Consider the following 24,677-nt stretch of genomic DNA (forward strand, 5'->3'; position numbering starts at 1 on the left):
GCTTGGAAATGCCTCCCGACTGGCCTTTCCCACGCCCGTAAGCCCCGGAGCGTGTGCTCGCTGGGCCTGGCCACCCGCCCTCGGGCTGTACCTTGGTGAGGTCCTTGTACAGCTCCGGGTACAGCATGGCCATCTCCGGCTTCACGTCTTGATCCAGCACCAGGGAGAACACTGGGAACATGGTGTACACGGTCGCGTACCTTAGGGACCAAGAAGAGAACTGTTCTGATACAACTGTGAACATACCTCTGAAGTCAGAGGTCTACATTTCAGAAACAAAAACAGCAGAGACGTCCCTTGGTCCCTTTACCCAGTTCTCCCCAAAGGTAACATCTTAAAAGCTGGGCACAATGTCACCACCTGGACTGACGCCCACAGAGCACCCTCCCGCCAGCCTCCTCCCTGCCCCCGGCAACCACGTTATCTGTTCATCTTTCTAATTTCTGTCCTTTAGAGGACATTATATAAATGGGATTATATCGCAGGTAATCTGTGGGGATTGGATTTTCTCACTCAGCGTGACGCTCTGAGATTCATCCAGGTTTCTGCTGTATCAACAGCTCATTTCCTTGCTTTCCTGCATGGCCCTTCAGGGTGTACGACTGAAGCTTGTTTAGCCATTCATTCATTCGCTGACCTACATCTGGGATAGTCCCAGCTTTTAATTATTATGAATAAAATTGCTATTAACATTCACTGCACAGATTTTTTGAAGTTTTCATTTATTTTGGACGGGAGTGCCAACTGGGACAACGTGACCACTGGGGCACATGGTAGCGGTATGCTCAGCTTTTTTTAAGGAACTGACAAAATGTTTTTCAGATGTTAGGATTTACACTCCTGCTAGCAATACGCAGATACGCAGTTTCCCTGAGTCTTCACCGTAACGTGGCACTGTCACGCCTACGTCGGCAAACCCGCCGGGGAGGGACACCGCGGGGCTGGGGGCCTCCTGGGCTGAGGCGAGGACAGCGAGACGCCTGGTGCTGGTCCAGCCCAGGGAGCGCCGTGCGAGGCGGCCAGAGCACTGCGAAGACCCGGAGGCGGGGGAAGGGAGGGCGCACCCCCGATGGCGTGGTGGCCGCGGAGGCCCCGGAGCTGGCTCCTGCCTGCGGCAGTGGAACCGGCCCCGGCTGCCCTGATGGCGGCTCCAGGACTGACAGGGCAGCTACCGTGATCTCGACTTGGAAGTGGATGACTTAAAACCTAACACACGCACAGACTCATCGACCCCTGGATTCTGCTAAAATGTGTAGGACTTCTTGGGGTTCAGGGAGCTGTCAGACGAAAGGCACGTAGAACTCCGACTCGGCACGGCTGACCGGGGCGGGGCTGGTGTGAACGCCGGGCAGCCCTGCCGACTCGGAGCCGGGCCCTCCCTGCAGCACGCGGCAGGCGCTCGCGGCCCCAGGCGGGAGGAGGACGCGCCAGTGTTCGGCGCCGGAGCATCAGTGCTGCTGCGGCGGCTGCTGCGGTACTTCCTGGGCTCTCGGCCGGGCAGGGCCTGGTCTCGGGGGTCGGTGAGGACGCGGCAGAGGAGCGGCGGCCCCCGTCTGCGCCCGCCCGACGCTGACAGTCACACCGACTTGATTTCTGGGCACAGCCACCAGGGAAGAGGAAAGCTAAATTCTAAGCCACTCACTTTCCGTGGAAAGTTCCGTTTCACAGGTTCAGGGGCAAACTTAGCCGAGCTCTCATTACAGACCGCACGCCCGCACACGTGTGTCCTTTTCTAATCTATCTGAGTGGAGATCCTTGGAAATGAGGTTTCGTGACCGCCAGGAGGGTCCCGGAGCATGTCACATCACACCCAAATTTAGGGAAACATCTAGCACTTTCTTTGCTGCCCTCTGCTGCTGACCGGTGGCCCCATCGTCATTATGCAGCCCTCAAAGGGCCCGAGGTGGCCGCTGGTTCGGGCCCTCCCCTTGTCACCAAGCCTCGGCCCTACATAAGTCCCAGGTCCTGACCCCGGTTACGGCTCCCAAAGGAGACAAGACCTAGCGAGCGTCAGCAGTCGTCACGAGGAACAAGCGCACTGGCGCCGTCCCCAGCGTCACCCGGGAACTTGGCTTTCACGGCAGTGACATTCACTCCCGGCAAACAACGATTCGGCAGCAACATTCTGTGCGCCTTCTCAAAATAACACGGCGCTCCCGGCACGGCGAGGACGCGGTCTCACTCACCCCACCATGAGGAATCCCTGGTACAGCGGCACCGAGGCAAAGTAGAAGACGGAGGAGAACACGGCCTTGAAGAGAGAACACCACAGTTACGCGTGAGCACCGGCCACGGCCACGTCACCAATACCCCATCACACCGCCATCCCGCCCGACACGCCGCAGCACCCCACCCCCCAGCCGAGCGCCAGGCGGCACCTGCATGGTGGAGATGACCAGGCCCCTGTGCATGACCAGCTGGCCCAGCGCCGCCGACCGCTTGTAGCTGTTGCGCCCGTGCACCACGAGCAGCCTGCCGAGGTGCCGGAACTGCGTGATGGAGAAGTCGGCCGCCAGCGAGGCCTGCTTCCCCTCCTGCAACGAGACACGGGCGCCACTCAGACGCCGCGGGTGCCGGGAGCCGCACGCGGACGCCAGGTTTCAGCTCAGCCTCGGCTGAGAGAGGGCTGAAATTCTCTCTGCACACCTGCGACAGCTTCAGCTGACCCCGGTGTGAGGCCACGGCGCAAGCAGACAGCACGGGCTGCCGGGGCGCTACGGGCTGCATGCAGGGCAGGGGCTCACCAGCAGCTAAGCCAGTGGCCGGGGTGTCCCAGCTCGGACAGAAGCAGAGCTGGTGGCCTTGGAGACCGCCCCGTAACCTTGGGCTTGTTCAAAACAATTCTCCCAACCTCAGTTTTCTCACATTTTAAAAACCAATCCATCCCCTATTTCCCAGAGGTGCTGCGAGGTTTTACAGAATAGAGTCGCCGAGGAAAAAGCCGAGCTTGACGGTGCTGACTGTCCTGGCCTTCCTGGCACATCTTTATGGGAGTGACCGTAGGAGCGGAAGGGGACTGTCATCAAGGCTGGCATGAAGCAAACCTCAACCCGCAGCTCGGCGGTCAGGACATGCGGACACCGGGCCGAGCATGAGCAGGAGCGGGCGCTGGGTGGGACTCCAGAAAGGTTTGCCGGGGGACACGGCCGGAGCTCAGCTGGGCCCTGAGCAGGTGCCCACAGCCGTGTCTCCACGTGCCACCCCAGCAGCAGGGACGCGGGCGCACTCTGGCGGCGAGTGCGTGTCGGGAGGGTGAGCACCTGCCGAGTGGAGCACGGGGCCGCTCGCCTGTGACTCGGTGCAGCTCCGAGCCCCACACAGACCGGGCTCTTCAACACGTGCTGCCCAGGCACACGGCCGTGCGTGCTCACGTGAGTGTGTGTGTGTGTGTGTGCCTGAACACGCACTGACTGTGTGCTGCCCACATGGGACACGTACCTTTCCCTCGATCCCAATCCCGCAGTCTGCCGCCTGGATCATGCTCACGTCGTTCCCCCCGTCACCTGGGAAGATGAGAAGCGGTGAAATTAAAGCACCCGTCCGCAGCCCATGGTTTTCTTCTTCCCAGTACAGGCTTTTAAGACATTTCCAGTAATGTTGATGAAATCACCCTAGCTTTAGAGCTGGCGTGCACTTCTGTCTATAAACATCAGGATATCAGCTCTTCTTAAAATGTCACTGTTGACAGGGGACGTGGCACTTCCCACGTCCCGAGTGGAGGCCAGGGCTGCGGGCGGGGGGCTCACCGATGGCACAGGTGCGTCTCCCCGTGTGCTGCTGCAGCAGCGTGACGATGCGTGCCTTCTGCGTGGGCGAGCAGCGGCAACACACCACGGCCGGGCACTGGCAGGCCAGCTCCACCAGCTCGTGCTCGTAGTACTTCAAGCACACCTGCGGGAGAGCACTGTGTGAGTCGGGCACACCTGCGGGAGAGCACTGTGTGTGTGTCGGGCACACCTGCGGGAGAGCACTGTGTGAGTCGGGCACACCTGCGGGAGAGTACTGTGTGAGTCGGGCACACCTGCGGGAGAGTACTGTGTGTGTGTGTGTGTGTGTGAGTCGGGCACACCTGCGGGAGAGCACTGTGAGTCGGGCACACCTGCGGGAGAGTACTGTGTGTGTGTGTGTGTGAGTCGGGCACACCTGCGGGAGAGCACTGTGTGAGTTGGGCACACCTGCGGGAGAGTACTGTGTGTGTGTGTGTGTGAGTCGGGCACACCTGCGGGAGAGCACTGTGTGGGTCGGGCACACCTGCGGGAGAGCACTGTGAGTCGGGCACACCTGCGGGAGAGTACTGTGTGTGTGTGTGTGTGTGAGTCGGGCACACCTGCGGGAGAGCACTGTGTGAGTCGGGGCACACCTGCGGGAGAGCACTGTGAGTCGGGCACACCTGCGGGAGAGCACTGTGTGAGTCGGGCACACCTGCGGGAGAGCACTGTGTGTGTGTCGGGCACACCTGCGGGAGAGCACTGTGTGAGTCGGGCACACCTGCGGGAGAGTACTGTGTGAGTCGGGCACACCTGCGGGAGAGTACTGTGTGTGTGTGTGTGTCGGGCACACCTGCGGGAGAGCACTGTGAGTCGGGCACACCTGCGGGAGAGCACTGTGAGTCGGGGCACACCTGCGGGAGAGCACTGTGTGAGTCGGGCACACCTGCGGGAGAGCACTGTGTGTGTGTCGGGCACACCTGCGGGAGAGCACTGTGTGAGTCGGGCACACCTGCGGGAGAGTACTGTGTGAGTCGGGCACACCTGCGGGAGAGTACTGTGTGTGTGTGTGTGTCGGGCACACCTGCGGGAGAGCACTGTGAGTCAGGGCACACCTGCGGGAGAGTACTGTGAGTCGGGCACACCTGCGGGAGAGCACTGTGTGTGTGTGTGTGTCGGGCACACCTGCGGGAGAGCACTGTGAGTCGGGCACACCTGCGGGAGAGCACTGTGAGTCGGGGCACACCTGCGGGAGAGCACTGTGAGTCGGGCACACCTGCGGGAGAGCACTGTGTGTGTGTGTGTGTCGGGCACACCTGCGGGAGAGTACTGTGTGTGTGTGTGTGTCGGGCACACCTGCGGGAGAGCACTGTGAGTCGGGCACACCTGCGGGAGAGCACTGTGTGTGTGTCGGGCACACCTGCGGGAGAGCACTGTGAGTCGGGCACACCTGCGGGAGAGCACTGTGAGTCGGGGCACACCTGCGGGAGAGTACTGTGTGTGTGTGTGTGTGAGTCGGGCACACCTGCGGGAGAGCACTGTGTGAGTCGGGCACACCTGCGGGAGAGCACTGTGAGTCGGGCACACCTGCGGGAGAGTACTGTGTGTGTGTGTGTGAGTCGGGCACACCTGCGGGAGAGCACTGTGTGAGTCGGGGCACACCTGCGGGAGAGCACTGTGAGTCGGGCACACCTGCGGGAGAGCACTGTGTGAGTCAGGCACACCTGCGGGAGAGCACTGTGTGAGTCGGGCACACCTGCGGGAGAGCACTGTGAGTCGGGCACACCTGCGGGAGAGCACTGTGTGTGAGTCGGGCACACCTGCGGGAGAGCACTGTGTGAGTCGGGCACACCTGCGGGAGAGCACTGTGTGAGTCGGGCACACCTGCGGGAGAGCACTGTGTGAGTCGGGCACACCTGCGGGAGAGCACTGTGTGAGTCGGGCACACCTGCGGGAGAGTACTGTGTGTGAGTCGGGCACACCTGCGGGAGAGCACTGTGTGAGTCGGGCACACCTGCGGGAGAGCACTGTGTGTGAGTCGGGCACACCTGCGGGAGAGCACTGTGTGTGAGTCGGGCACACCTGCGGGAGAGCACTGTGTGAGTCGGGCACACCTGCGGGAGAGCACTGTGTGAGTCGGGCACACCTGCGGGAGAGCACTGTGTGTGAGTCGGGCACACCTGCGGGAGAGCACTGTGTGAGTCGGGCACACCTGCGGGAGAGCACTGTGTGTGAGTCGGGCACACCTGCGGGAGAGCACTGTGTGAGTCGGGCACACCTGCGGGAGAGCACTGTGTGTGAGTCGGGCACACCTGCGGGAGAGCACTGTGTGAGTCGGGCACACCTGCGGGAGAGCACTGTGAGTCGGGCACACCTGCAGGAGAGCACTGTGTGAGTCGGGGCACACCTGCGGGAGAGCACTGTGTGTGAGTCGGGCACACCTGCGGGAGAGCACTGTGTGTGTCGGGCACACCTGCGGGAGAGCACTGTGTGAGTCGGGCACACCTGCGGAAGAGCACTGTGTGTCGGGCACACCTGCGGGAAAACACTGTGTGAGTCGGGCACACCTGCGGGAGAGCACTGTGTGAGTCGGGCACACCTGCGGGAGAGCACTGTGTGAGTCGGGCACACCTGCGGGAGAGCACTGTGTGAGTCGGGCACACCTGCGGGAGAGCACTGTGTGAGTCGGGCACACCTGCGGGAGAGTACTGTGTGTGAGTCGGGCACGCCTGCGGGAAGAGCCACTGACATTTCTTCAGGTTGCAACTACCTGCCAGGTTGCAGGTACCACTGGTTCTAGAGAACCATCTAGAAGTCACAGAGACGGGCAAAGCGCTCGATGAGGAGCCCTGGGTCCGCTGGCATGGACAGACAGACACACGCAGCGGGGCAGCCTCACCTCCAGAGAGTCCCCGGAGATGACCAGCGCACAGTCCTGCCTCCTCCTCAGCGCGTTCAGCTCCAGGTGGGCCTCGCCCCGACTGGTGACCTCCATGGAGGGAGAAAAAGCAGCCAAGTTAAAACGCTGTCTCAGCTAGAGGCAGAGACAGGACATTACTTGCACAATCACAGTAAGATGTTCTAGACCTACTTATTACCTAAAAACTAAAGGTGCGTTCCATATTTAGACCTGTAACAAGGCCCTTTCAAATTTCTCTTACAGCGCTGGGTAGGTCTAGCTGCTTATTTACACAAATTGTTCTCCGATTTGTGGCAGCTGAGAGCAGGAAACGCCCAGTGTAAAGTGCAGTGAAAATACCACACTTTCCTGAGTGACTAATTACCATCGTGTAGCTGGGAAGGGTCATTGGCTTTGATGAACACATTCCCTTAAGATACAGCAGTAACGACCAAGAACGTTCTAGTAGTCCACGAGGCAGCGACTTAACCAAGCAAAGGGCCGGAGGTGGCTGGTGCAGGGGACCGTGCTGCTGAGAGCCGCGGGCACAGGACACGGGCGGCTCCTCGTGGCCACACGTCAGGTAAGAGAAGAATCACCTCCGATCAGGGTTTCATTTAAATACAGCTCTTTCCCTGATAGGTCAGATGATATGAAATGCTTCCATAAAATTGCTTCTGTTGTCCCTGCCATGGGTTTCAACTCACTCCGTTAGTTTTTGTTTAGCATTGACAGAATTAAAAAAATGTAAGAGTAAAATTAAGTCATAATCTTGAAATATCACTAATTTTAGAATGAAAACATTTCACAACCCAGTGTACTAGTTTTTGACATTTTTCCTGTGGAGATTTTATGGGGCATGAAAGAAATGATATATTACTAGAATGAAATAAATTAAAGCTTCATGTGGTTCAAATTAACAATTTCAGACTTATCTTTAAATAGGTAGGTTTTATTGTGAAAAATTTAATTTGTGGTGCTATAATACTGAAAAGTCAACAAAAATTGATCTGAAGTTTTATCAGAAGCATTAATAATTTAATTGCAAATAGTAGTCTGCAGGGCCTAATTTGTGATTCTGATGCTTCAAAACAAACTACATTTACATGTAAATTATATTCAAATAACTATTTCTGTAGGTGCAAGTGCTTCATTTAGAACCGACACAGACATGTGATGTCTGCTCACCCACCATCAATCAAGACCCAAGAAATTTTTATTTTTTGTTTGAATTAAATTTAGTTATAACTAATACAGTAAACACATAAATTTAGATTATTTCTATTAATTTTCTTTGAGCTAATTAAGGAAGAGCATTTACTCTGAAAATGGCAGCAGATTAAAAACATATTCTCATTTTGTATTTAGAGCTTGTTTCACAAAAGCTGCTTTTCTGTCTGTGGCTGACAGAAAAATGTAATCTTTTAAATCAATGTACATCTTATGAATTGAATAGAAAATGACTGCAGTATGTCTATTTTAAAATACGTAGTAATAAATAACAATAACAGGACAACAGCAAAGTAGTTTTGAAATTTTAGACCTTGTTCACTTTATCAAAAAGCAGCTTTGATCACGTTTAATATTTATAACTAATAGAAATCTACTTTAACATTTTATAAATTGAGTAAGAAATCAGTTACGCTTTTAAAAAAGATATTTAGTAATTAATAAATAACTGCATATACCTTCTCACAGAAACAACAGACTTTCAAAGGAGACAAAACACGTAACCATTCTCAGTGACGCAGACACACACTCACTTGTCTGAAAACATGAATGTCCTGCGCTCTGGACACCAAGTGGGAGCTCTTGGCGATGCACGTCGCCGTCTCGAGCTTGTCGCCTGTCAGCATCCAGATCTGGGAGACAGGTCAGACGGGTGAACGTCAACAGCACAGTGACACTTTCATCCCCCGCACGTGTCCGTCCTCGAACAGACGCCGCACACCCACGCCCACGGCAGCGCCATCGCAACAGCCAGCGGTGGGCGCCACGCAAGCGTCCACTGGCAGGTAGGTGGACAGACAGAACGTGGTCTGTCCCCACGATGCAATCGTGCTCAGCCTCCAAGAGGGAGAATGTTCTGACACAGGACCCCACGCGGACGAGCCTTGGGGATGTTACGCTCAGTGAAATCAGCCACAAAAGGACAAACCCTGAGATTCCACCCCCAGGAGGCCCCAGGAGTCAGATTCGCAGGACAGGGGGCGGTGGCGATGCCAGGGGCGGGGCGTGTGCGGCACGTGCAGCGTCAGCTGGGAGATGGAGAGCTGGAGCCGGGCGGGGTGGTGCCGCGCAGCGCCGTGGGCGTGCCCACAGCCGCCCAACCGTACACTCGGAAACGGCTCAGATGGTAAACCTTACGTCGTGTACATTTTACCACCACACGCACGTGTCTGGACTTGCTCAGCTGAAACAAGAACGGGCACAGTGACGCCCGGACATGGCAGCCGAGACCTGGAGGTGATGAATGACACCACTCGGCAATGGCGCGCCGTGTCTGGCGGGGACGGCGAGCCGTGTCTGGCGGGGACGGCTGCCTGTGTCAAAGGCTGGGTCTCCGCCGCCCTCCGCGACACACACACAGGCCTGCACAGGGCACGCGGCCAAGGCCACGGAGCCGGCAGGATCATGGAGACCTTCACTTCAACGTGCTGGCTTTTCAGTTGGAAACTGAGGCTCAGATGGGCAAATGGCTCACACTTAAGCCCAAAGTTGCTTATATCAAATAAAACATCAAATAACACAACTTTTCTATTAAGATCCTACAAACACATGCACATATTATATGTGTCTATGTCCCTAGACTATAAAGAAGGTAAAATATCAGGGTACTTAATATATAACAGGGTATTTTATAAAACAACAGAAATCTTCCAGTAATATTCTCATTATCTGATACGTTTAGTCTTATGTGTCATATACAAATATGCATATCTGGAAACAGGAAACAGAAAGAAATGTGTATGTATCCTGATTATTTGCTTAGGTGCAATCCGAGGTGCTCTTCTCAATGTCTGAAGATTTGTGATTTTCATCTATTTGACACATTTATATTCACGTTCCTGGACCTACGATTCCGACGAGTGACTATGACCCAGGTGAACAGGAACCAGCACGGCCGCAGGCAACGCAGCAAATAGCACCGTCCGGTTTCAGGGCAGCATCTGAAGCCAGATTTTATTACATGAAGGGATAAAGGAGCCTGATCCTTTAGAAAGTAAATGTAAAGAATAAAGAGAAATCAAGAAAGTCTTAAATAGTTTAGCAAATAATTAACATATTAGGTTATTAAGTACAAAATGTCCGATTTCCTTAAGCACTGAGTTTGACAGTTGGAACCTCTGACACTTCTTGTTCCATTTCTGTTGTGAAGGTGCAGCCTTGGTCATTCACACCTGGTTTGCTTGTGATTATCATTCATATGTTACAGAGCAATTTTTGTGAAATCACAGAAAAGTCAAAAATTTGTGTTTTCTAATATAGTTCCCTGGTGGGACCAACGGTGTGCTTGAAATATCAGCGAAGTGCTTGGGAAGGATGTGGCTAAGTGATGGTTTGAGAAGTTCCATCCTGGCGATTTTCATCTTGAAAATGAGCCACGTGGGTGACCTGAGACCAAGGTGGATAATGCTGAGCTGAAAGCTGTAGTGGAGGTGAATCCATCTCGGCCTACACGTTGAGTTAGCAGCAAGGTTTGACGTTACTGTTCCAACAATATTGGATCACTTGAAACAAACCGGCAAGGTAAAGAAGCTGGATGGATGGTTCCACATGAACTAAACGAGCATCAGAAGAGAAAACGTCTTGAAGCTTGCCTTTCTTTGCTGTCACGACATAAACCATTTCATAGAACCATTTCTATACTGTATTGTTAAGTGTGATGAAAAATGGATTCTTTTTGCCAATTGCAAATGTTTGGCACAATGGTTGGATCAAGATGAAGTGCCGAAATGCAGTCCAAAACCAAATATTCATCAAGAAAAAGCGAATGGTGTCTCTTTGGTGGTCCAGTGCTGGTACCATCCACTACAGCTTCATGAGACCTGGTCAGTTGATTACAGCGGATTCTACTGCAGCCAATTGGATGAAATGATGAGGATGCTTGCGATTAAGCAGCCGAGACTGGTCAACAGAGACAGGACGATCCTCTTGCAAGACAACACTGGACCACATGTTGCACAAACAACGCTGCTCAAACTACAGAGGCCGGACTTGGAAACTCTTGTCATCCACCGTATTCACCAGCCCTTGCACCGGCTGACTAGCACTTCTTCCAGGCTTTGGACCACTTCTTGCAGGGAAAAATATTCAATTCTCAACACGCTATGGAAAATAAAACACCTTTTGTGATGTGATCGCCACTCGCTCTCCAGGCTTCTTTGCTACTGGCACAAACAAGCTACCGTTAAGATGGCAAAACTGTGTCCATAGTTCAGGTGCATACTTTGATTAATTGTACTGCTTCTTGTTTCAGATATAACAAACTTTTGATTCAAAATCAGACATTTCATATTTAATGACCTAATAAATACCCAAATCTTTACACAAGGAACATTCACTATTTTAATATATTGATAATCTAGCATGTATAATTAAGAAATAGATTGAAGTTTATTAAAAAGCACACTAAAATGAATAGGTCATCTGCTTCTAATTAATCACATTTCTTCATTCATTTTTTGGCTGTACAATACAATGAGGGTTAGGTAATTAAAACATTCTGAATATGACTTGCTCTCTTGTAACTTTTAATTCCTATCTGAACCACTTCTCTGAATCAGATGCAGCCTCACGACACACCTGCTGCTGCTACCTGGCGCTGCCGCCGTTCCGGCTCTCTGGGCCCGTGCAGAGCCCTGGAGAGCAGAGCAGACGCCTGCTCCCGTGCGCGTCACGCCATCAGTACAACCTGCGGAACGTACTTTTGATTTGAAGTTAGGTACAGCTTTGCTTTCCAACGTTTTCCTTTAGGTTTTTTTCTCTCTTTTGAGACAGGGTCTTGCTGTGTCCCCTGGGTAGAGCGCAGTGGCATCGTCACAGCTCACTGCAGCTTCCAACTGTGGGGCTCAAGGGATCCTCCCGCCTCGGCCTCCCAGAGTGCTGGGATTGCAGGCTGGAGCCACTGTGCCCGGCCTTTCCTTTGCTTTTGTCTCTTTAATCGAACAATATAGAAAATTTTCTTTTAAAACCAAGTTATGCTTTTTTCCATTCTCAAAAGTAGAGCTCCCAGTCCTTGAGGCAGCACTAAAATAAATTTTCCCAACATATCTGTAACTGGACTTTTTGCTGCAGCAAGAACACATGAGGTAGGGAAGTCGTCTGCTGAGAGACACAACCACTGCAAGGGCTCGTCTCCCCGTATGTGGGGAGGACCCGTCGGTGAGAGACGGCAGGGGGCAGGGCAGGGGGCGGGGCAGGGAGCAGGGCAGGGGGCGGGGCAGGGGGCAGGGCACGGAGACGGCCACTGCCACGTGTCCAGGGGAAGCCACCAAAGGACTTGAAGATGCTAAACCTCCACTGTCACATAGGAAACGTAAATTTGAATTTCACAGATGAGGCCAAACGGCCAAAGAACGAGCAGCTGGACGAGACGGGCGCTGCCCGGGCCCAGGGGGTGGGGTGGGGGCCTGGGGAGAGGGGCGAACTCCCGCCAGCCCCTCATGGGTGGAGGTACCAGGAGCCGCGGGAGGAAAAGCACTTGTGCGTCTGGGCATCTCTGGTGAGCCGGCACTCTCCCCGCGGGTCCTTTGGCACCGAGTTTGTGCAGTGGGGACGCGCCAGCGAGAAGCATGAATAAAAGGAACAGGGGAGGTGGGTGCGCCCCTCACGCTGACACTGGGTTCTGCCCACAGTGAGCAGCTCTGAGGAACGAGGTGACGCCCAATGGGACAAGCCCACAGCCCACGTGGGGTCTGAACCCCCACTCGCCCCCGGCCCCACCAGACACGTGCCGTGGGCCACTGGAGGCCCCACACCGGAGGCACACGGAGCTCCGAGAGCTGACCAGGAGACGGGGGCGTGGGGGAGCCAGGCTTGACCCGAGCAGCTCGGACAGGCAGACGGGAGGGCTGGGTGCGTGGCCGAACCTCAACTGCAGACACCTGGCTGGGGCCACGCGAGCTGCTGGGGTGCGCGTCTCTGCCGGGAGCGGGCGCGTGGCAGGTCGGGGCTCCGTGAGGGCGGAGGGCGCAGAGCAGAGTCTGAGGCAGCACACGGGCCCTGGCTCCCCGAGGACAGGGGGGCAGCTCTGTCCCCAGGCTGCCTCGTGTCCAGGAGCCACCGAGTGTCACAGACCACCCTGCCCAGGACCAAGCACGGTTTGCGTGACGGGAGCGTGTGCGTGTTCGCGGCGAGCGCACGCACCTTGATCCCCGCGTTGCGCAGCATCTCCAGCGTCGGCCGCACGTCCGCCTGCAGCTGGTCCTCGACCCCCGTGAGGCACAGCAGCTCCATCTCCCGCTCCAGGCTCTCCACCACCGCGGCCACCTTGAGCGTCCTGTCGTGGAGACTCAGCTTGGCCTGACTGTACCGGCTCTGCGGACAGAGAGACGCCGTGTGTACACACGTGTGCATGCGTGTGCTCCACACAGATGGACCGTATCGCCTCTGGGGACAGAGACGCCGTGTGTACACGCGTGAGTGCTCTGTGAGTGCGCTCAGCATGGCTGCTCTGTCATCACTGAGGACTGAGGCACCTGAAAATTCACAACATTAAGGACATTCTGTGGCGGTTTGCTCTGTGGTCCCCTCCCCCAGCAGACTGGAGGAAGGTGGGGACACACAGCCGGCACAGGGTCAGTCCTGGGCCCTGCCCAGGCGAAGCTTCCTCTGCCCCAGGCTGTAGTGACACCGACTCACAATTTCACACGAAGACAACAAAAACTCACGTTAGCCACAAAAGCAAGTGCTCAGGGGGGAGGGACGTCACCCACGATGGGACGCCTGGGAGCCAGCTCACCTCGAAGTCCTGGTACTGCTCCTCCGTCAGCGACCTCTTGGCAACCACGAGTGTCCGCAGCCCTTCCCGAGCCATGTTCCCGCACTGAAAAGGAGAGGCTGTCACAGGTGGGTCCCACAACGCCCTCTGAGCGTGCGTGAGGGGCCGGCGCCACGCTCTGGGGACCACGTGGCCGTGTGCTCATGTGTCCCACGGACAGCACTGAGTGTCCACGGACAGAGAGAGTCAGGAGAGAGGTGAACATAAGATGCAGATGACGCGGTAGCTGTTCCTGAGACGGAAGCTAAGCGTGATCACTGAAGCAACACATGGCATTAGACGAGTGATTTTCTATAAAACTTATTTTAATCTCCCAATTCAGAGGAGTGGGGGTGAGAGGAGGGGGAGAGCTCACCGGGAGTGGAGGTTAAACCATGGATTTAAAACCAGAAAGCTGAGACTGGAAACTGTTTCTGCAGGTTCTACCCCAGTGCTCTTGGGCAAAACACCTCATCTTTCTGCTCCTCGGGTTCCTTGTTGGCAGAAAGGAGTTAATAACAGCATTGTCCTGAGACTAACAGCTAACGTGAGCTCTTGCGGTATTTTAATTCGCATTTCCCTGGCCAGACGTGGGTCCCTGCGGGCCGCTGTGCCACGGAAGGACAGGCATGGGGCAGTGCTGAAGGCCACGTCTGGGGACACAGGCCAAACCCCAAAGCTCATGTGCCCTGCCCTGTGGTCAGTCTCAGGGCAGGGAGAGCGAGCCCTGCCCAAGTCCCAGGACTTGATTTGCATTTTAAAACAGGAAGTGGAAATACATTCAGTATGCAGTCACCGAAGGCATCAAAATAATACTAGGTTACTAAGTATGAAGTGCCCAATTTCCTTAAGTACTAAGTTTGACAGTTGATATCTCTGACATTTCACTTTGACACTGTTTTTTTGTATTGTGAAGGTACATCCTCGTTCTTTCAAATGCATGCTTTGGCTTGTGATTATCTACTGAATTTTTTTTTTTAGAAAAATTTTTGTAAAACCATGGATAAGTCAGACATTCGTGTTATTTTTTAATATGAGTTCCATCGTGGAACCAATGCAGCGCAGACAGCTTGAAATATCAACAAAGTGCTCGGGAATGATGTGACTAATGAAGACACAGTGCCTTGATGGTTTGAGAAGTTTCATTCTGTTGATTTTAGTCTTGCAAATGAGCCATGTGGGCGGCCTGAGACCAAGGTGGACAATGATGAGCTGAAAGCTGTAGTGGAAGCGAATCCATCTCAACCTATGTTGTGAACCAGCAGCAAGGTGTGACGTTACTATTTCAACAATACTGGACCATTTGAAACAAATGTGCAAGGTAAAGAAGCTGGGTAGATGGTTCCTCATGAATTAAACGAGGGTCAGAAGAGAAATCGTCCAGAAGCTTGCCTCTCTTTGCCGTCATGACATAAAAGTGAACCATTTCTACACCGTATCGTCACATGTGATGAAAAATGGATTATTTTTGATAATCACAAGCATTTGGCACAATGGTTGGATAAAGATGAAGTGGCAAAACACAGTCCAAAACCGAATATTCACCAAGAAAAAGCGAATGGTGTCTGTTTCGTGGTCCAGCCCTGGTATCATCCACTACAGCTTCATGAAACCTGGCTAATTACAGCGGATTCTACTGCACCCAATTGGGCGAAATGATGAGGATGATTACGATTAAGCAGCCGAGATTGGGCAATAGAGACAGGACGATCCTCTTGCAAGACAACAACACTCCACACGTTGCACAAACAACGCTGCTCCAGCTACAGAGGCTGGACTTGGAAACTCTCTGTCATCCACCATATTCACCAGACAGACCTTGCACCAACTGACTCCCACTTCTTCCAGGTTTTGGGCCACTTCTGGCAGGGAAAAATATTCAATTCTCAACAAGCTGTGAAAAACAAAACTCCTTTTGTGATTTCATCTCCACTCACTCTCCAGGCTTCTTTGCTGCTGGCATAAACAAGGTACTGTTAAGATGTCAAAACTGTGTCGCCAGTTTAGGTGCGTACTTAGATTAACTATACTGCTCCTTGTTTGAGATATAATAACTACACTTTTGATTTGAAATCGGACACTTCCTATTGGATCTAATGAAATGCCATTTCCCCACCAGAGGCAAAAATCCGGCAGTGTCACCCAGTGGCAGACTGGACAGATTCTCAGGATCAGGGCCGCCGGCGGTGCCGGAGCAAATGCGTTTGGAGCTAATGACAATGTTCCCCAATTTAAACTGCACGAGTTCTACTCCCAGAAGTTTAACCTGTGGTTGCAAAAGCACACCACGACGTCCACACATGGTCGAGACCTGCCACGGTGCCTACGTGGACGGGGTCCGGCCTTAAAACACGGGGGGAGCACATCGCTACATCACTCACCGCCCCTGGGTTCCCACTCGCACACCCACGCAGCCAGACAGGGCTGCCGGAGCCAGTCCTGGCCTTCCTGGGCCACTGTGCACTGTGCACCGTGAACGTGGTCCCTCCCGCACGGGCTGTGGGCTGCGACAGGGGACCAGAGGGAAGCCAGGCAGGGCGGCCTGCAGAGGAGAGAGTGCGTTCCCCAGACTCGGGTCGTCCTCCTGGGTACAGGGCAGTGCCGGCAGAGAAAGCGCAGGGCAAGCGAGGGGGACGGGGGCCGGAGGAGCAAGGCTGGGTCTCCTGGGGACTGCGGACAAGAAGAGGGACCCACGTGTGGGACGGGAGGGTGCTGGGCTCCGTGACAGCAAAGGGAGGACAGGTGTCAGGGCCCCTCCTCGGGGAGCAGCCCCGGGGCACCTCTGCTGTGTCCAACGGGGGAGGGTGCAGAGGCCGTGGGGGGCCTGCTGCGCTGGGGACAGACACATGCAGGAGGTTCTGAGGGTTACTAGGAGGTGCTGAGGGAAGCATGCCTAAGCTTCAAAGCTGGTACTTATAAATAATAAATTTTAAAAAATGTAATGAACATGAAGCTCCACTGTCTGAACTGCCAATTTCTGAAACTGATGGTCTCTGCTCATCAAGAATAACGTCCCTCGAAACGGTCTCGCGGGGACTCCCACCTGCGGACGAGGCTGCTCTCTGCCCGCAAGGTCCTGGGCAAGACCTGTCTCAGTGCCCTTCACCCGGTTCCTGTCGACTCCCTCCCAGATTTCAAATCTTGCAGAACCATTCAGATTTTAATGCTTCTAGAGCTCCTGTCTCCAGATGTTTGGCCTGTTTTTGGCATCTGTGGTTGACAACGCAGAGAAATCAGTGGTGATCACGTCTTCCTCGAAATTCCAAGAACGTTCGCAGCCCAGGCCAGACACTCCTAGCTCCAGTCTAGGGGCCCTGAGACGAAGGCAGTTCTTGAACGGAGACCCAGCAGACGTGGTGCTATGCCTGTCACCATGCTGTCACCTGCTGTCACCAGGACACACAGGGAGAACGGTCTTCTAAAGGTAATTTTAGCAACTTCAAGGGGGAGAGAGCTCTGTGATAGCTAAACAATCACCAATCAAAAACATTATCTCCAATATATGTTTAAAAATGTAAAGGTGAAAATGGGAGCACGTACTTAAGCAAATACATTCTGAACAAATTAATTAGCTACTATTTTTAATGAAAAGAAAATCAAACACCAGTAAACCTGGTTATGCAACGTTACGACTGAATATTGAAGAGTCCAATGTTAGGGGCAGGGACGCAGGCGCACGGAAGCAGGGACCGGCCCTGACCCTGCACTGTCCAGGGAAAGCCCCGGTAGCGACCGGCCACCGCTGTGCCACCAGTAAACCCACCGGGACGCACAAACACGCACACTCTGGCCCGTCACCCCACCGTCTCTCTAGGGCAAAAGTGAGCCCTCTAGGGGGATATCCAACCTAATAAAACCAATTTACTACATTTGGTGATAAAAGGTTAATCTGCAGGAAAATAAAAATTATTATTCATATTTTTTTGAATATTCCTTAATTCACCCAGCCTACTGGATGTGATGCTTGCTGCCAAATCCGAGGCTGCAGGGACGGCAGGAAGAGCTCAGGGAGAGCCTGGGTCCAGCGCCCTGAGTCCCGCCCTGCACAGCCCCCAGCCGTGTGTCCTCCCCAGTCCCCTCCTTCGGGAAATGGACAGTGAGCTTCGCAGGATCAAGGGTCACAGGGGACAATGGAGGTGATGATCACTGGGATTACAGAGGTGAGGCTGCGATCCCATTATGCCTCTGTGCTTCCCAGTCTTAACCGCAGCTGACCCTGGGACAGCACAGTCTGACCTGCAGGGGTCCTACACGGGGATTCGCTTCCGCCTCTGCCACCCAGAGACACCAACACCTCCCTGCCCTGCTCCCCCTCTACGTGAAGATGAGGAGGGGAAGATGTTTTGATGATCCAATTTCACTAAAGAATCATAAATATATTTTCTCTTCTTTTGTGCTTTTCTTTTCTGCAGCCTACTTCATTGTAAGAAGATAATACATAATACATGTAACACACAAAATATGTGCTCACCAACTGTTATAGCTAAGACTTCTGGTCAACAGGAAGCTATTACTGGTCAGAGGTTGTATGAAGGGTTCTGACTGTGGGGGGTGGCCCTCCAACCCCTGTGCTGCGCAGGGGTCAACCGCACCTGTTTCCTTGGTAACACTGTGTCTAGGGTCTAATTCAAGTTTGTGTCTAGAGGGAGGGAGGCCACTCACCGCAACCCTTCACCCGCCCAGAACGGCACTGCTGTAAGTCTGTTCACAGACTTACGTGTTCTCATCTTTCCGGTTTTCAAAAATTGGCTCTTTCTGTTATATGATGTAAAAAGTTTTGTGTTTTTTTTAAACATGTGGAGGGCAAAAGTTTATGGCCAAGAATCCAATTCTGGGGAACTTGCTTAAAACAAAATAATTCCCTATAAACTCAGACTCTGAGAACCTGCTGTTTCATTTATTTCTTGTAGTAAAGTAAAAGGCTTTCAGACTATAATAGTATTCTACAAAGACATCAGTGAAGGGTCAAAAGATTTACCTATGGAAAGAAAATACAATGTTGAGAAAATAAATGTACATAGGATTTTTAATAAAGTTATCTTTGTGAAAAACAATCTGACATTATCTGTCTGTCGCAAGACATTTATTGATTTGACCTCATAAAGCTAAATAAATTAAACAAGTATCTTACAATTAATTGTACATCATTATGACCAAAAGTAATTTTTATGGCATTTTACTAGGTCTTCAGGGAGTTTAATTTATTCACGTCCATGATTAAATCAAAGAGCCCCGAAGGAAGTATTGATTCATATTGCCAATGCCACCGTGAGCACCGGGGGTGTGGCTGCTGAGCTGACATGCGGCGCCGAGGTCTGAGGGCCGGACGAGGGACAAGTGGGCACCAACACTGACATGCACAGTGGACAGTTGTAACGATTTTAGTTTTACTCTGAAATGAACTACCAATTAATACATAAACTGAGCAATAAATAACATAGCCTCATGAGGCTAACTACAAATCATATTTAGGGAGAAATTAATGAAATATAGGATTGCTTATATTTGTGTTTTATTTCTGTTTTAAGTGAATCTTATGTACCAATTAGCATTAGATTGAAATTCTAATTAAAATCTCCTTGCGAATATTTAGGTTACAAATGAACTATATTAAAATATAACTTTGGTTATATATACAATGTTAGTTCAGAATTCTATAGTGAACAATTAATGCTTTTCTTTCACTATTATAAATAGGACCTATTTACATTTATCTACAGGTATTTACACACAAAACAAAAATAGTTATTTAATGGAAAGAAAGCCATTTATGATTAAACAGGACTCCTATCTTTTCTGCTTTATGAAATTGAAAAGAACTGTAAGCATTTAAAATAATTCAGTGGAAAAAATGGTGCTGTCTTTGGCAACCTGTCGGTGTCTGGTTTGAAATTACGATGGCTCAAATGACTCCAACAATACCAGTGTCTACAACGTGGGGAAAGGATCTGTTTTTCAGTCATCTGTTCAGTAAGTTTTATAGCAACATCTTGTACGACGTTACAAAGTAACTCACTCACCTCCTCTTCCAGCCAGTCGTTGTACTGGACGATGGAGGACATGGCGACGTCCGCACCTTTCATGTAAAACGTGATTTCTGCCGTGGACTCGTCCTGCAAGAGAACGGAAACACACTCGGCACATCCAGGCTGCGCCACTCACAGCAAGTCGCTGCTGCCCGACGACGCTGCAAGAGGAAGCCGCCCTCAGGGAGCGCAGCCGCGCCAGCCGCCCCGTGCCTTCCCCTCCAAGGACGTGCCCGCCATTCCGTGCTCCTGCAGCCTGGCACGGAGAACAGCTGCTCTCACGTGTTTGAAATAACATTTGTTAATGGATATATGACTTGAGCTAGTTCTCTTAAATTTTGATCGTGTGACTGAATGCTTCACTGTTTAGTCAACTTCCAAGATATATTTTTGGAACATGCTAAAAAATATTCATAGAGGCGCATCTCAGCAACTGCAATGGCCACGAGCCACTGTTAAGGTAAAATCTCTGGCATGCTGCTTTCACCAAAAACAGCACAGCTTTTGAGTTGATTTCAAAGACTAACAAATCACACCTTTTACTGACTCCACCTCAGTCATCTTAGGAAAGCTGTTTCATCTCACTAGAACCACACTAGCTTCCCAGCCATCAATTATTAGTTCAGATTTTAGTTCTTTGAAAAATTGTAACAAGCATAGCCATGTGAGCAAATATGTAACTTTTAACTTTCCTTGTGGGAAAATTTCTTATCTGCCCTAAAACAGCGCAGGGGAAGCACTGAGTGGCGGCGCCCGCCCGCAGCAACCCCCGCACAGACAAGCGGCTGCGGCAGCTACCCTGACGATGACCCCCATCCGCTTGCTCTCCGAGGTGAACGGGAACATCTGCAGGATGCGGAAGGTGAGGATCTGGCCGCCAGGCGTCTTCAGCTGCATGCAGGCGAGGTCCCTGCTGACCAGGGTGAGGCCCACGCTCTCCGTCCACTGCACCAGGGCGACCTGCGGGAGACCAGCAACACGTAAGGCCACCCGTTGCCTTGGGAAAGCAGCCTGGGGGCAAGGCGGCGGTCAGAGCGCTTGCCAAGGCGACAGGAGAACGCACAGCACCGAGGGGGTTTTATTTTGGGGGCCACGTCAAGTATGCACTTTTTTGAACAACATTTTTATAGGTGAACAATAAGCAGTATGACAGTCTTTGGTATTAATTTTTAAAATAAAGGTCATTATGGATCATGAAGCCTTTTCTTTACAGTATGTTTGCCAGCTCCCTAGGGCCAGACGGCTCTTCGTCCAGGACATGCACACGGCGGCCGTCCTGCGGGCAGAGCAGCGGGTCATAGCAGGGGTCAAGGTGCTTCCCACCTGATTCTAGGGACTCCACGAAAGCACCAACAATGCAAATCTCATGTGTTCCTGATTTTACCTCTAAAATTAAGAGGTGAACTGGTGAGGATCAACTCTACAGTCAACTCGTCTCCAGGCGACACCTGCGACTCCACGGGAGATGGGACGGCCGGGGAGAACGGCCGGGGGTCCCGGCCGGCTGCAAGGGGCAGCTCCGTGGCCAGGTCTTGGTCCACTCCCTGGGAAGGGGACCGTGCGCTAGTCAGTCATCCTGAGGCCGAAATGACATCAGCGTGTTCCCTGGTATCTCTCGGGTACTCAAAAATAGGAGCTATTCTTATTTATAATCATTCATTAAAATTCAAAAATCTTAAGTGGAAAAATAATTTCTAAAGTTAATAATTTATGAATTGTATTTTATGATAAGTGTTTTCTAAAAAAAACTTTTGTCTTAAAAGCAACCTCCTTACAACACATTAGTTAAAACACGAAAACCAATCCTATTAGGTAGTTAAAGAAACATCACCCAGTGAGAACATGTATCGTAACATACTCCCGCTACTACAGAGGATCAGCGACATCACCAGACAGAACAGCCCAACACAACAGCCGTCCTCGGTGGTCTCCTCTGGACAGGGCCCCTCAGGCCGCTCTGACGCCACTGACCCGCCCGCCGCTCGGGCCGACACCTCCAGGCCAGGAACCTGCTGACGGCACAGCCACCAGGCGGGCGGCGCTCACTCCTGCCTCCAACTTTAACCACCATGTACATTCTTAGAATTTTATCTTGGGTTTTGAGAACTAAAATCACTTCAAGAACATTTTAAATTCTGTCTAGTGTCCAGGATATTTTTGTTGTTTTGGGATTTTTTTTTTTTTTTTTTTTTGAGACAGAGTCTCACTCAGTGGTGTCACTATAGCTCAGCGCAACCTCAAACTCCTGACATCAAGCGATCCTCCTGCCTCAGCCTCCCAGAGTGCTGGGATCACAGGCCTGAGCCACCGCGCCTGGCCCAGGATATTATTAATTCAATGTTAGCGTCTTCTGAAAGCTCACGAGAGGGTAAGTTTACCCTCAGAGGAGCTCTGCAGCAAAGCTGTCGACGGCTCCGGTTCTGCGGCCGGCTGCTCAGGCAGGGCTCTGGGCTGGGTGAGCCGCTGCAGCCCTGCAAGCCCTGTGTCCTCACCCCCAGCACAGCACTGACGGAGCCACCGAGCTTCACTGTGGGGGCACGACACGCAACATCTGCAGGCCCCCCACAGACCGCTCGGTGGACCCACGCTGACAACAAAGCATGAGGGTCTCGTCCTTACTCTTCTCCCAGGAGCCGCTCACACTCGCTCTCTTGGGCAGACCAGCCATCACTTTTAACATCAGACTCTCTAAGTCATTCCACACAAACACCACCACAGAATACTTCCCGGGCGATGCTTCCAGTGTCCCAGGCAGCGGAGCCGTGCAGAGGAGGCTGCGTGTAGGGAGAAGGCAGAAAAACAGAACTGAACATTCTCTGGGACGACAGAGACAACTGCGACCCAGCCAGCGCTGAAGCCTGGGTTGGACGCTGTCCTGCTCAGCTGCGCGGAGGGGACCCCCCGTGGGGACGGTGAGCTGGTCTAGGGCGCCGGGCCACGCAGCGGCAGTGGCACACGCGGACACTCCTGTTGTGCAGCAGGGCTGCTGGGCGACAGGTGACCACATGGCCCTCTGAGGACACCACAGCACCGGGGTTCTGCGTGCACGGTAAATGTCAAACGGTGCGTCACCAACAGAGCTGGAATTAGAACTCTCACTCTGCCTCTCTCTGGCCTGAAGAACACCGAGTGTCGACTCACACTGCAGATAATACAGTACTATCATTTAGAGCATCAGCAATATGCTCTACATCACAGCACTAAAAAAAGAGACGTGGAAGCCAACAGAAATGACACATCCAAAGGCAGCAAAGTAACACTCCTGCAACACAGTTTCCAATGTGAAATGAAAGTGAAGCTCTAAGATGTTTTTCCCAATAAAACTTCTCTATAAGCTGCAAATGATCCAATACGCACAAGGTTAATTTTCAATTTACACAGTGAAAGGTTATTATTACATTTTGACCTGTAAATTGTATCTTTCCGCGAACACCCTATCATCTGGTGGTGCCCCGCCACAGTCAGGCCTGGGCTTTCTATATTTGGTGACGCGCATCTGTGTATTATTCAGCTCACGCTTGGCTTCACACCCCATCTGAGCACCTGGCCCGGCCCTCCATCAGATTGTTTTCAGTCAGTAACCACGCTGAGGATTGACTCTGTATAATGCCAACTAGAAAAAAAGAATATTCACGTTTTTCATAAGAGACAGATGCTTTAATTACTGTCCTCATGTAACTTGCTTATTCTTGGCCAGAACTCTTTTCATAATATAAAAATAGACATTTCTGGATCAGTCCTATAAACAAACTACAAAGGAAAATAATTTGGATGAGGATGTGCAGTACTTTTAGAATATTCGCTGCTGACGTCACACCTCGTGCTTAGCTCCATGTACAGCCCTGGTCTTCCTTATCGAAGTCAGACAAATCCAGAGGCACCGAAGGAACAAATCATTTCCAAGGACACCAGCAGATCTCCCAGGGCCGGGAGCACCTCTTCCCACGGTTTAGGGCAGAGTTGGGGGGTTTGGCTGGGCGAAGGAAACTTTCTTTGTATATTTGGAATACATTAGTGGTGTTCTTTTTAGAAGGCTCTTAGAATAACTTACATTTAGTGATATCAAATGTAGAAATTAAAGGAAAGAAAATTTCAAAGGCACTGACAGTTTGAGTCTATTTTCTACCTAAAGATGTTTAAGAAATTACAAATACTTTTCTAAGGTACATAAGCTCTCTATTACTGTGCAACAAACAGCGTCCCTAGAAACTGTGATAAGACTCTTCGCATAATGAGTGCAAGAAGTCAGGAGGTTTCGCGCTGCCAGCCAGCTTGAAGCCTCGTACAGCTCTGGCAAAAACTATTATTAAAACTCTTCCATCCGACTTCAGCGTCCTTCTGTACAAGCAAGATCGGGGTTTCGCTTCCGACAACAGGACACGGTTATGAAGATGGACAGCAACTGGCCCAGTGTCAAGTCCACACGTAACAGACCCGTCCTCTGACTCCTCCCAGCCCAGCCGGACCTCCACGTCCCTCGTCTGCCTGCAGTGCCTGCCACGTCTCCGGAAGGTGCCACCAACCGCCGGATCAGAGTACTGTGTTCTCAGCCTGGTCACCTGCCTCCTGGCCAGCACGGTTGGCCTCGCGGCGCTCACCGCCATTCCCACGTCCAGGTCAGGCTGCCCCTGCTGGCTCCTTGCCCGCCAGCTCGGCGCCCGGAGGCAGGACCACATCTACTGTGTCCACGGATGGCACTCAGGAATGAGAACAGCAGCATGTTTGTTGAACAAAAACTAAAAACCTCTTATTTAAAGTAACTTAAAAGTGGGAAGTTGAGTGAGTTCTCGACATGAGCCAAGACGTGAATGGGACACGCTCCCAGCTCCCTTGTATCGGAGCAGCTGCGCAGAGCAATCTGGGCTCTGACTTTTAAAAACGTCTCTCTCTCCCTGGAAGTCGCTGGTTTGCCTTTAAAGGATTCCTTTGCATACAGAATGCCAACCACCTAAAAGCAGCAGAAAGCAATTAAACCAACGGCTGCCACTGCACGTGGGGCCCTCCCGATGCAAAGACCCCAACTGCCGCAGTGTCTGCGCCACCAGCGGCTTCACTCACGCAGA

The 24,677-nt window shown here is 52.2% G+C and overlaps 1 protein-coding gene across 2 annotated transcripts in view; it reads right to left on the reverse strand.

Moving 5' to 3' along the window:
• The window catches only part of ATP9B (ATPase phospholipid transporting 9B (putative)), a 189,957-nt gene that overhangs the window by 8,141 nt on the left and 157,139 nt on the right, over positions 1–24,677 (reverse strand). For both annotated transcript variants that reach the window (XM_069468330.1, XM_069468331.1), the window contains exons 16-26: positions 20,413–20,574; positions 19,609–19,701; positions 13,571–13,654; positions 12,976–13,146; positions 8,370–8,468; positions 6,607–6,696; positions 3,747–3,891; positions 3,439–3,503; positions 2,379–2,534; positions 2,187–2,251; positions 92–200 (exon numbers count right to left, since the gene is read on the reverse strand). In XM_069468330.1, the coding sequence (XP_069324431.1) occupies positions 92–200; positions 2,187–2,251; positions 2,379–2,534; positions 3,439–3,503; positions 3,747–3,891; positions 6,607–6,696; positions 8,370–8,468; positions 12,976–13,146; positions 13,571–13,654; positions 19,609–19,701; positions 20,413–20,574 (1,239 nt within the window). The remainder of the gene's footprint in view (positions 1–91; positions 201–2,186; positions 2,252–2,378; positions 2,535–3,438; positions 3,504–3,746; positions 3,892–6,606; positions 6,697–8,369; positions 8,469–12,975; positions 13,147–13,570; positions 13,655–19,608; positions 19,702–20,412; positions 20,575–24,677) is intronic.

The sequence above is a fragment of the Eulemur rufifrons genome, chromosome 5 (genome assembly GCF_041146395.1).
Source record: "Eulemur rufifrons isolate Redbay chromosome 5, OSU_ERuf_1, whole genome shotgun sequence".
In the NCBI taxonomy this organism is placed as follows: Eukaryota; Metazoa; Chordata; class Mammalia; order Primates; family Lemuridae; genus Eulemur; species Eulemur rufifrons.